We start from the raw sequence: 13,362 nt of genomic DNA, 5'->3' as shown, positions 1-13,362 counted from the left end.
TCATGAACTACAGCCAAACTAGGCAGCGCTGATCAAATCAAGACTTTCTAAATACATTACCTTTGTCTCAAAGGTTTTCATTAACATAATTTAGTGTATTGTTTAGTTGTAATATGTGAAAGTTGGTCTGGCCAGTGGGTGGTGCTTCGGTAGGCTGCTTCCAACATGGCAGCTGGGTTACAAACTTTCCACTTTTACAGCTAAACAGTACACTAAAATATGTTTTCAAAACCATTTGAGGAGAGAAACAGGCAATGCAGTAGATCTGAGCAAATGCCATTAGAAGCAGTATGAAGAGGAGGAACATGATTTTTTTCACAGATTATTTGTCTCACATACTTATTTCAGAAAGCAGTGACGGTTTCAGCAGATTTGACACAAACTTATTTGTGTAACTGGTCATCGAGGTGAACTGGCTGAGTAAACTTGAGCTGGACTTACTTTTGGCCTTGCTTCCAGCAGGCGTGGTCCACAGGATGGTAGTTGGGCCTGGACGGATCGTAGTCTGTTTGTCCCGAGGTTGACTCACTGAGAAAGAACACAACAGGAAACTGAGCAAATTAAGAGTCTGACTGAGAGATGGTGGCAGCTGTTACAGTCGATCAAACCAACACATTTCTCTTTGTAGACAGAAAGTCATGCAGACTATTATCATAACAATGAGATACTCAGAAATGTAATGAGTGTTTTGGGAGAAAGCTTCACTGGTTGCTTCACACTAGAAGAAGTATGACTACACTAAGTAAATGTATTTAATACAGAAGTGTTTCCCATGACGACAATGTTTTTTAATAATTTATTGTACAAAATGATAGTTTTTTAATACAGGATGTTAAAGTCTGTGTAAAGTGATAATGTGTTCTGAGTTTGTCACATCACAGAAAGATGTGTTATTAAACACCTGACTAAATTTAAATGACCAAAAAAATCACAAAGTATGTCAAAGAAGATCTAAAAATCATGAAAAAATGCACAGTTTTCTCTGATCTGAAACGCTGAGGGCGTGTCCGCTGGAGGAGCGGAGGCCACGCCCAATCACGGGACTATGCTAATAATGCTTCTCCTTTTTATACTGCTACATTGTCAGGGGCGGGGTTATGTTGAGTATAGCTCCAGTGTGTCATCAACCTATGGTTTCAGACCCACCCAAAAAATCTTAAAGCAGGAACATGATGAAAAAACAGTCACTGTCTAATTCTACTATTCAGTACTATGTAGTAAAGGCTCTTTGTAACATGTTTTCATTTTACACAGACTTTAGGTGTTTCTTTACCTTCTTTACACATGGTGCAAGAGACTATAGTCAAGCAAAATATTATTTCCTGAATGCATTACAAGGAGCAGTATTCTAGCTGTGAACTTTCTTTTGTATGCAACACCTATCACTCCTATGCTGTCGCGCACAAGGCAGTGATAACAAAATAAATAGTTAGGAGAATGAAAAATGCATTTCCTCTCTTTTGGAGCTAAAAATAGTTTGTGGCTGGAATAGTTAACATGACCTCAAAGTGACAAAGCAGTAATGCACTGCTGCTTCTGCTGCTGGTTTATTCACATGTAATAATCACACTGCTTTACCTAAAACAGTCTCAGATAATGTAAAGATGTAGTATTATTAATATTAAACACAGAAATGGATTGGCTTAAAGCACTAGAGAGTGCTTACCTTAGCAAAGACCATAAAGATTCATGTTTAAATAACTACATTTAATATAGAACCAGTAATGGAAAATCATTTCATATTGAGGATTTTTTTTTAATTCAAGAAAGAGCAGATGTTGTTGGGAAATATCATAAACGGTGACACGGTGTTAAGAAAGCCTTCCCGTGGCCTAACTTCAAAGAAAATGTAACTGAAATCTGTTGTACCCTGATAACTCATGTTTGACAGACACAGTATGGATTTAAAATGATTTTAGACCTGTATTGGTATAATGGTTTGAGTATGTTAGAATCAGGCAGAATTTGCTTTGATTTCTGATTTCTGTCGTATAACTTGATGGATTTCTGGCATGTCAGGAACTTCCACGAGCTGATTTCCTAAATTCTGTCTGTGAAAAGATCTGATATGAACTGTAATGCACTGGGTAAAGAGGCGGATTGAAAAATTGGCTCGGCTTCTGAGTACCCTTCTTACTGACGTATAATAATCTGACAAGATGTAAGCGTGGAGGGGATCATGTGATTGGTCATGTGCGTGTTCATGTGTGTGTCTGTCCGTACCCAACTAATTTCGCAAACTACTAGATCCATGAGCCTAATGTTACGTGTGCACATTTATGACTGTATGCCTAAGGACCACCTCATGGCTGCAGTAATTTGCACAACTTTTGGAAAAAAAAAAAAAACGTTTTATTGACTGTTTAATACTGTCACTGACTGTTGAATTCTTACCTTTCTAAACTGACCAATCGTTGCACAAGTTTTCTGGATACTGCCTCAGCTAAAAACAAGCCTTACTGTCAGCTGCAGGCCACATTTAGGCCTTTGTCCTGAGTCAAAAACTGAAGAAAAGTTTGGTGTCATTTTGAAATGGAGCATCTGCAGATTGATTTCATACCTAATTTCTTATGATCTACTAAAGTTAGGCAAGATATATGACGATATATGAGAAACAATTCCACCTGGTGCAGCTGGAACCTGGTTGCGTACCATCCTCTGGACGGCATCATAACAAACCAGGAGTGTTTCAGAAGCGTCTTTCAGTATTTTGGTTATTAACATTACATCATCATCAAATTCATTATCATAACTGTATAGCAGGCCCATCTGCATTTTATATGCTGCGCCTGTTAGCAGGAAAACTTAATCTGCTTTTGACAATGTGCTGTGGCTCCGTCAAAAAATAGATGCTGTGATGCGTCTGCTGAAATTACAAGAATTATCTCGAGTGGCTGCAATCACTTCAGGCAGCGCCTGGCAGAGGTTTGCACTCTGTGTGCATTTTTGTAGTTTACATGTTAAGGCTAAAACTGTAGTCTTAATTGAGACTGTGCTGTGATACATGAAAAGCACTTTTAGCACTTCACTCAGCCACCAGCAGCTCCATGGTCTTTTTCCCTTCTTGTTTTCCCTTCCAAACAAATTGCACAATGTAATGCAGTCTTTCTTGTTTAAACATTTCATTTAAGCAGCCGTCAAGCTTGAATTACATTTTACTGGAATCATTAATGGACAAAATCCTTCAGTGTGAGCTGCCTCACTCTGACCTGAACCGTGGGCCTCATTCACAAACAGCGCATAGGCACAAATCTGTGCTGAAACCGTGCATATGAACATTTCAGTAGCAATACAGGATTCATCAGTATTTTCTTTCCTGAATTTTTGCGTACTCTGCAAACAAATATGGAGCTGCCTCGAACCAGGCGTACACACAAATTATGAAGGCCTGTCTGTCTCAGAAAATGTAAACACACGCCTTTTCACTAAATGCAGAGCATGTTAATATTAAACTATTCATTTAAAAAAAAGCCTTAATAGACAATATTTAAACTGTTAATTTACTAATGCATGCACTTATTTCATCCTCGGTCTTTCGTCCTCATAAATTATTATCATAATTAAAATAATCCACTATAAAACCCAAGTGTGCAAGTCCTATCTCACAGTGGAGTATATGAGAATTAAATCTGCCTGTAATGATGGCTACTCCCACCAATTTTTAGTGCCTTGAAATTGTTATTATTTTACTGTCATTATATTTTTTATAATCATTATTATTATCATTATTATTATTATTATTATTATTATTATTATTATCATCACCAGACTGTAGGAAATTCGGATCTACCTCAAGGCAGGTGTTAGGATGTCATATTTAACCTTGCTGATTGACATTCACTGACACGTTTAAAGTAATCGGTAGCAAGCGACAAACCTCTTATCAGCAGTTTCTGACTACTGTTACATTCACAGATGCTCACTGATGGTCCCACATTGGTGTGTGTGTGGTCTTAATATGCAGGTAGAAGGAACTTAACTGCTTTCTCCATGATACACCACAGAGGTAAAAACAAAATGAGCCGGTGCGCACATGTCATGAATCTGACAGTAGTTTTGAGAGCACAATTATTTTATGCGCAGAGTAAGAACATTTTTACGCACATATTAGTAAATAGGGCCCAGTGTGAGCATGAAAGTGGTAGGTTTTGGCCGTGCAAAAAGGCTGATTATTATACGTAGTGCGAGTTAACACAATGTGCAAGATTAGTTTAAAAAGACAAACAAACTGGATTAAAAACATAACCTCCTTGACTGAAGTAATGGATCAATATAATCAGGTAGCCTGTAATGAAAAAGACAATAATAAGTGTCTCATCTGCATGTACCGAAGGGGTCAGAGGTCAAAGTCGACTGAAAGGTGCAACATTTGAAGTGTAGAGTTCATTGTGTCGGACAGGTGAGACAGAGCTGAGGCGTCCGGCTTGTCAAGCCTGAGCTGTTGTACTTTTCCTTACCCTTTTGCGTCTTTGCTCTCCTCCGCTGAAGTCTTCCTCTCTGCACTTGTCTTTTTCTCCCCTTCGTTCTTCTCTGCCTTCACTGCAGCTTTTCTTGGAGCTATTGAGTAAAAAAAATAATTAATTAAAAACTGAAGGTGAGGGTGGAGCAGGGGGTTGGGGCAAAGAAATATTTTGCTGTCTTTCCTCACTGATAAAAGAGTAGCACATTTTTGGACACTTTTTTGTGTGTATGCAAGCACAGGGCTATGCAAATTCCTCCTCACCAAAGAAACTGCTGATGGGGGCTTTCTTGGGCGGCTCCTTATCTTTCTGCTCTTTCGCTTCTTTCTGCTTTCTCGCTGTTTGACTTTTTGGGCTCTCTTCTCCCTCTCGCGTGTCCTTTTCAACCACCTCCTTCTTTTTCTTGGCAACGGCGGGGCCTTTCTCATCATCCGTCTTCTCCTTTGCTTCATTTTTCTTTTCCGCCCCCTCAGCTTTCTTTTCTTTCTCATCAGAGCTCTCTCTCTTCAGCCGCTCCTCCTCCTCCTCGGCCTTCTCTTCTTCCTCTTTCTTCTTCTCCTTCTCCACCTCCTCATCATCATCATCATCATGGCTGTCAGCCTCGGTCACTGCCTTTTCAACCCTTTCTTCCTTTGCTCCCTCCTCCATGGGTTCATCGGTGTTCCCTACACAGGGTGAGACAGAGAGGGAGTGGAGTCATTGAAGAGATAAATGCCAGCAGGTTTACTGAGGGCGACCCATTTTTTTTTGTGTAAGCCCATGTTTGAAGATGGTTTTCAACATAACAGCCTTCTTCAATAAATGCCGCAGGTTATATTCTTCAGGTTTCCTTTTCACCCGAGAGTCAGGTAAGGGAGAAATTACTATTGACAAACCTGTAGCAGCGAGCCTCAGCAGACCGAGCGGGGTCATGATACCGGCTGGGCGAGGAGACAGACATGAAACTTTAATTTTCTCATCCGAAAGTTAAAGTGACTGGGGGACTGGACTGGTTTTTCCAACAGTCGCTTTTAGTACTTTACAAGCCAATTTTCAAAAAGAGGGGCCATTTTTCCCGTCTGCTGTTGGTACACATGCCGCCTAAAAACCCCACCAGGTTTCGAGAAGCTGACTGTGAGAAAAATTCAATAATTTCACTTCAGAATAATGATGTGGCCTGCTTTTGCAAAATTGATTGCTTTCTGTAATTTCTCCCCGAATAAGGCATCATGTAAAAATGTAGACAAACAAATTAGTCAAAGCTGAAGTGGCTGTGGTGGATGATGCAAATTTCCGAGATTGCCTCTCAATGATGGTGAAAATGGAGGCCCAGATGCTGCTCCAAGTTGTTTACAATTAAAATTCTAAGCAAACAGTGAAGGGTGTGACAGCAAAACTTTGTCATAGAGCAGAGTGTCTCAAGTTTCCCTAAAAACTCAACTTTTTCCATCCACTACTCCATTTCTTGAACAAAACTGAGGTTTAAATTATACAACAGCCCGAATTATAAGCAGTGACCGATGAGAACTGGGGCCGTCTTGAATTAGGGATGCATCTATTCATTGGCTTCACATTGGTATCAGCCAATACTCGCCTTATCGACTGCCATTGGCCTACTGGCAAATACCAGGACATTTACAGATGGCAGTGGCTGGTGTTTTTCTTATTGTTTTTAAAAAGAAGAGCTCAAACTGTGTATCGTCGTCTTGGGGAAATTAGAAAATGTTTTTATGGATGAATAGAGATCTTCCCTGGGAAGCCGTTAAGATGAAATGATGCAGTAAACTTACTATTGATGCATCAGGAGATGCAGCTTATTGTTTAACTGATAATGCTTCATTATAAACAACAAATCTGTGTTAAAATCAGCAGGAGAGGAGCAATTTAAGGTTGGCTGTCAGCAGCCGGTGGCCAAAACTAACTCCTCGGAGAGGTTGCATTGAGTTACATTATGATGTGTTCAAGGTTTATTCGGTAAAAATTATTATTGGCCGAGGGTAAATTAAAATGTTCAATGTAATCTTAAAAAATATAGTTTTACGAGATGAAGCTGAGAAGGAACGATTCGAAAAAAAGACGTGTTGATGTTTTCACAGCAACACCAAACAGATATTAGAGAGGGAATTATGATATATTCAATGTTTTTCATGTATAAGGACTTTAATCTAAACAGAAACAGCTCAGTTATTTTTTTATAAGGAAGATCTCTTAGTTTACCTGGCACACGAGGGGGAATCAATACCAACATAACAACAACAAACATAAAATAAACATCAGTATCAGCTGTCAGACAAATGGTTATATTGAACACTGGTATCATAATCGGTGCATCTCTGTTTTTAATCCTTTGAACCTTATTCTGTTTTTGGACATTTTTCTCTCTCTTATTTACAGACTAATGGCCTTGTGACTTCATAGGTTGACCTGCCATTATTTTCTGGATCACACACATCAGCCAGTACACTTTATGTTAGGACTGCAACAAGTGATGATCGACATGAATTGATAATATGATTCTTTTTTTTTTATAAATCAAAAAAGCCTGTCACAATTTGCAGCAGCTAAAGACGACGTCCACAAATCACCTGTCCCGTCTGACCAACAGTCCAAATCTTACTAATTTACATTTTAACAAAGAGGAGAAGTAGCAAATTCTCACATTTGAGAAGCTGGAGCCAAAGCATGTTTGGCATTTTTGCTCGAGAGCTGACTGCCACATTGAATTATTTATTAAATTTGCTGCTGATACATTTTCTGTTGATTAACTATGCAATTAATTGACTAATTGTTTCAGCTCTGCTTCATCTTTAATAATGCTCAAATGTGTCACACACCAAACAAAGCAGTCGAGGTACAGTCCCTGGAATGTGCCAATGTGGGGAGCGAATGTGATCAAATTACTGCTTTTCTGTCAAGTTGATGCTCATTAAGACACCACCAGTGTGTGGGCTTTTGTGGAAAATAAGCGAGTGCTTTTTCAAAGGATCAGAAAACACTAGTGCCATTTAGGGTACTCATTAATGCCATCATGTAGCCATGAAAGTGGTACTTCTGCAAGTTTAAAGATATTTTCTGATTAAAAAAAAAATAATTCCACAATTTGATATTGTTCTGGGGTTTTTACCTGTATTTTAAGTAGTGTGTATGTTGCTGCCCTAAATAATACACAAGAAACTGATATTTCTTGTAAATTTTTTGTGGATTTTGCCAACACATATTTTGGTTGGTATATGTTAACACTGCTTGTTTCGTAAGTCCAAAACTTTCTGTGCTTGCCACAAAGTATTTGTATTTACTACCACAAGATTAAGTTCCTACAAGAAAGTGAATGTTGTGTGTTTAATAGGTTTGTTTAATGGTTGTTTTATTTTCGTCCCTTTGTTCTGGAAGTTACAAAGCTACAGCAATTGAAGGTAAGTTAAAGGTTCATGTTGTGCAATTTAGTGGCATCTACCAGTGAGGTTGCACAACTGAAACTTTCTCCAAACAGCCTGTTCAAGAGGCAGTTCCATATGTAGATAGAACACCTCATTCTATGGTAACAAAAACACAATCATTCTTATTTTAAGGTGAGTATACATGAATAAAAACATAATTATGAATATAATACTACATTTCTGCCAAAAAGATGCCACTAAATCTAACACAATGGACCTTTAAGCTGGTGCCGTGCCATAAAGCGCTGATAGACAGTCAAGGGAAGCAGTCCACTAAACAACAGCAAGCAGAGTTGGACCCACCACATTTATCCTCAGGTTATGTACACACAGCAAATATCTGGATATGAATGGCTAGAGGACAGCGCCAGTGTGCAGCAATGAGCTGGAAAAAAATTGTACGTATAGTAAAATGATTTAAAAAAAGAGATGTTCTCATAGATATTGTCACTCTATTGTTTTTGCTTTTCTTGTTCTAATTTGGAAAATAGAAAATACTAAATGTAGAGTTTATTTCCAAAGTAATAATAATTACTTATAATGCATAATTGGTGCCCCCCCCCCAATATATCAAAAGTTGTTTGTGTAACTTCCCAACTCTGATTATCCCAGAAAGCCTCCATTTTTTCCCCCCATTCTCACCACGACTTTCCACAGTCGTGCACGAGCTGTGCACTGTTATCAGACTCATAGCAGAGGTGAAGGCATACCTGCGCTGCTGCCGCTGCTCTCCACACGGGGTCGTTTGTTTTGCTGACCCTTCTCCTCCTTGGCCTCGGCCTCGTCTTTCTGACTCTCGCTGCCACTCCCGCTCTCATCAAGCCTCCTCTTGGGGAACATCTTTCTCGCTGCACACGTCAGGACAGGCATTAATTTCAAAAGGAGGAGGGAATGGAGGAAGAAAGGAGAAGAAGTGAGAGGCATCCCCACTGAAATCATGCCGTGATCAAACAGAAAGAGGATGTGGAGATGAAAACACGACCGAGTGTGTTCTCTTACCGCAGATGTAGGGCAAAGAAAAAAAGAGAATCAAAGATACGTACTTTGCTAATGAAAACACTAATTCCATCCTGAAAGATATTATGCAGCACAGCAGCTTAAGGTTCCAGTGTAATTTCCTCTGTAATTTTATGCAGCAGTGGTGCTCGAGGGTAATTTGAGTTTTGGTTCCACGTCTGTCTGTGTTTTGGTCCTTGTTAGGGTTCTAGCACAGGTAGGTGATGTTTTTCTTCTAGATATTATAATGAAAGCATTAACCCCGGACATTAAGAATGCAATTTCTGGTCAAATTAGAGTTGCTTTAATGTGATGTTTTCTCCAGTGGTGGTGGTGGCGGCGGCGGGGCTCTTACTGTGGCAACGCACCACTGCTGAAAGCAAACACTGCAGTCATCAAACACAAAGAGAATGGGGATGATGAAAAGAGAATGAGCCGCTTTCCTGCTGCAAAAGTAGGATGAAGGAAACAGAGTAAGAATAGGAGTTTCTTCCCAAATGAAAACAAAGCTGCGATACTAGAAATCTGTGTAGCTCTAAGTAGCTTAAATTCTCTATTCAAATCCTACATTCCTGGTGTGACATGAAAAGTACAGCGAGTACAAAAGAGCCACTTAAAATTGCTTGGCCGTTCTTTTTTATGCTAAATGCAGATAGTTACTCATGCACCTTACTTAAAATTCACAGATAACAAACATGTATGGCAAGAAGACATCAGCTGCAGCACTCTTCCGCTCTTATCTTGCACGTGTAAATGTTCAAGCTTCCATGTACACACTGCATAATTATCACTACGTTCACGCTTTTTTTTTTTTTTTTCAAGAACATTACCAAAGCCTGCAACCCAGAAAGGAACCAAATAAAGATCGACAATCAGCAACAATAATAACACGACTTACTCTGCTGGTTTCATTAAAGCTCAGTCAGCAGAAATAATACATCACAAGACGATGGACGATGCTGCAGTAATAATATTATCACAATGCAAACACACGCAGAAAAATAATAATATGGGCTGGATGGGTGTGTGTTCGTGGCTCAGCAGATGAAATCAATGACAAATAATGCAACACAATCTAGTCGTCTGGTTGTCAGTCTAACGTTTGAGACCCTTCCAGAGAGTCAAGAAATAAATTAAACAGGAGGGTGGAAAGTTTACTTCAGCCTCATCTGGTGAACAAACCTCTCATGCATTCAGTTTGTGATAAATGTCTTGTTTTTCCCTCATTGTAAAATAATGAGTATTTAGCACCATTAGGCTCCTGCTAATAAGTAATCAAGTAAAATAGCTCGAGGCAAAAAAACGATCAATTCTCAACTGGTGTCAAAGTTCAGAAATGCTGCAAGTTGGAGAAAAAGTTGAAAAACACAGATTTAGTGTAAGCCAAGGGTGGAAAAAAACCTGGAAAAAAACTAAAGAAAGATCAAATCTGAGCACATACTGACCAGTCTTGCGTTTAGCAATCGCAGAGGGGGAGATGGAGTTTGGGGTGCTGGGGGTCCCAGGTGAGGCCGAGGAGGCCGGGGTTGCCGGGGTCACAGGGGTCGCTGGGGCAGGTGGAGGGGACAGAGGGGTGGGAACTGCCTTAAAGACGTCATCCTTCTGAAAAAGATGAGCAGTGTTGGTATTGGCAATTACTGTGACAGGGGACAGACAACATTGGATTTTTTTGCTGATATCCAATATGCCGATACATAACAACTCATTTGGCAGATAACCAGTGCATATATCTATATATCCACTTTTTCCCACCTTATTTTAGTGATCATCAAGTCTCCTCTGAAGTAGAGTTAACATCATATTATTCATACTCTCATCACGATGGCCCAACAGCAGGTCGAGACATAAAATACAATGATTTTTATGTAATTTTCATTCATTGTGCAAAGTAAGAAAAATACATCAGTTTTGCACATGGTCATTTTGTCAGTAAAAAAAGGGTTTGTGATATCAGTAGAAATCAGCATGTTGGCTAATTCTGATATTTCATTTTAAAGCAAATATCTGCCAATAGCGACGATGTGCAGATATTATCGTGCATCCCTAACTGTGACTTTGAGAGGCAGAATACAGTCTGTAATGGCTATGATTACTGTACATTGTGGTTTGACTTGAGGTAATATCCATTTATAAAATTAGATTAACACTGACCGTTTTAGTTTACAGCTGGCATGAGCCCTTTTTCCACAGAGATCGCACTTCAGGGCTGCTACTTTCTTTACACCTCCGTTGCATTTTTACACAGAGCCAAACAACAGCAACATCCTACAGCTCGGGTGTGTATGGACTTAGACAGCATGTCGGCATCATGGAAACTAAAGCGGCGGGATGGTGTGACATATAACACAACAAAACTGACACATCAGCAGTGCTTTCTAAATAATAACAATGGCGTAACATGGCAATAATAACAATAATTTACTTTCTGTTATATGGCAGCTGATTTCACCCAAATCTCATTGTTTTCCCAATTTGCAAGCATTTATGGCTGCTGTTCTTCTTCACTGAGTTAGCCACTAACCGTTAGTAGCCACTTTTAATAATTTCCCGCATTGTGTTCACACACATTGATCCTCTCCAGCCGGCTGTCCTGTTTATACAGACATTGTTTTGGTGCTGTTACTGGTACCTCCTGTGGTAGCTTAAAGGCAAGACCACTCTGTCATACCTTTTATACAGAACAGCGAGGCAGCTAAACAGTGCGATATTCCCACCTTGCAGAGGAAGTGTAAAAGGGGCTATTAAAATGCCACAAACTGATAATGGCCGCTGTCCAGCTGATCAAAACAATATGATCTGGATCACTGTGGACTGTTTGTGACACCCGTCCTCAATGTGGCATCTTCTGCCGAAGGCAAACAACAGTATTCACTTTTTTAATTTGTAGTAATGGTTAAAAAAAGAAAAAGGAGATTTTGTTTGTTTTGAGTCAAACAATGGCCTGCCAGTACGGAGGAGCTGACAGCAAAATACAGAGCAGCAGAAACCCCGACAAAATCTATGAGGCAGGGTATCTCAGTCAGTGTTGGAAAACAATACTGCCGCCTCTGAACGACACACACCTCCATCAGTGAGGAAACAAGTTTGTTGTTCAATGAAGCGCATCGTTTAGAGAGGGCTGCTGGAAGGAAAGAAAAGAATAAGAGGAGGCAGGGAACATTTCAGCAGGCAGGGCACTGCTAAAAGTCAGGGTTGAGGCCTACACATGAAATTTCTCAATAGTCACAATTAATCATAGTTTTAGGGTTGTTCTTGCATAAACTGAAATCTCCACAATCCTTAATAACTATGTAGTATCCCCTAGACTCTCTGACAAAGGGTGGGTAATATACATGTAGCTTGTGGCTAAGAAGGTCATAATTTAAGCATCCGTGATGACGACGACCCTGATGAAGGTCACTTGCAGAAATATGTTGGTAGGTATCGCAATTAAGTTGTTCTTTATAACAGTGACTCCCAACCAGGGTTACATAGCATACCTCAGGGGGTACTTCTGCAGCTGCCAGGGGGTGAAGGGAAAGATTAATTACCACAGCTAATTGAAAAATAAATAAGGTAAAAAATTACACATATTTGTGTTTAGGAGAATAATAAATGCAAATATGATTACAAATAGCAGTGATGCTGAACTTCATTTTCACACAATAACAAATAAACCACATTAGGATATTTCTCCCACCAAATCATTGTGAGCTATAACACCAGAACATGCTATGATCAGAAAAACTAGTTAGAAAGTAAGCAAAGACGTCAAAAAAGTGCTAAAAGTACTGGATAAACGTCGCAATTTCTGTCATTACTAATAGTAAGTAGTACAACTGCAAACCTGCCAAACACTGAAAAAAATGTAAGTGTCCACTTTTATGTAACCAATAATGTTAAAAAACATATTTTAATACACACATGAAAGGGGACTTGAGCTTATCTGATGAGCTGTGGGAGCACAAGTCGAAAAAAAAAGGTCGAGAAACACTGCTAATTAGAGTTGAAGTTTTGACCTTTTGACTATTACCCTTCTCCATGAACCTTGAGAACAGGCAAAATTGTGCCAGAAATCCTGACTCTATCGTAGATGTTTCTCATCTGTTACATCTGTAAGTTAGATTTCTCTGATTAGATCTGGAAACTTGTGATTAAGTCTTCCAAGTCTCTGAAATTTCTCGATATTGAGACCTGAAGGGTGTACTACGACGCAAGATCAGTGGCTGAGTCAGGTACGACCTGGCTAGATTGCTATGGTAACTTATGCTGCAGATGTAATCTGGTCAAGACCAAGCAATGTTTCAAATTTCCGCCTAAACTCTGCTAAAAATAGCCTTTCACTAATTTTCTCCATTGGAAATAGTGTCACTGTCGGTCGATAGTCAATCTATGAGCAATACAGAGTTTCAGCTGAGAGAATACAGTGTGAACGCACTTTATTCAGCTTGTTGAGTTGTAACGTTACATTAGAAATACCGCTGCATGAAGCTGTGTAATTATGCTTTACC

The 13,362-nt window shown here is 39.5% G+C and overlaps 1 protein-coding gene across 1 annotated transcript in view; it reads right to left on the bottom strand.

The window, feature by feature from the left end:
* Nucleotides 1-13,362, bottom strand: part of lig1 (ligase I, DNA, ATP-dependent) — a 62,803-nt gene that overhangs the window by 44,745 nt on the left and 4,696 nt on the right. Inside the window, exons 4-8 of the mRNA XM_042498151.2 lie at nt 10,318-10,474; nt 8,587-8,724; nt 4,724-5,125; nt 4,458-4,557; nt 442-528 (exon numbers count right to left, since the gene is read on the bottom strand). Of these exons, the coding sequence (XP_042354085.2) occupies nt 442-528; nt 4,458-4,557; nt 4,724-5,125; nt 8,587-8,724; nt 10,318-10,474 (884 nt within the window). The remainder of the gene's footprint in view (nt 1-441; nt 529-4,457; nt 4,558-4,723; nt 5,126-8,586; nt 8,725-10,317; nt 10,475-13,362) is intronic.

The sequence above is a fragment of the Plectropomus leopardus genome, chromosome 12 (assembly GCF_026936395.1).
Source record: "Plectropomus leopardus strain MGB_pleo_1.0 chromosome 12, ASM2693639v1, whole genome shotgun sequence".
Taxonomy (NCBI): domain Eukaryota; kingdom Metazoa; phylum Chordata; class Actinopteri; order Perciformes; family Serranidae; genus Plectropomus; species Plectropomus leopardus.
The sequence above is the reverse complement of the archived record's forward strand: the minus strand, read 5'-3'. Positions and strand labels throughout refer to the sequence as shown.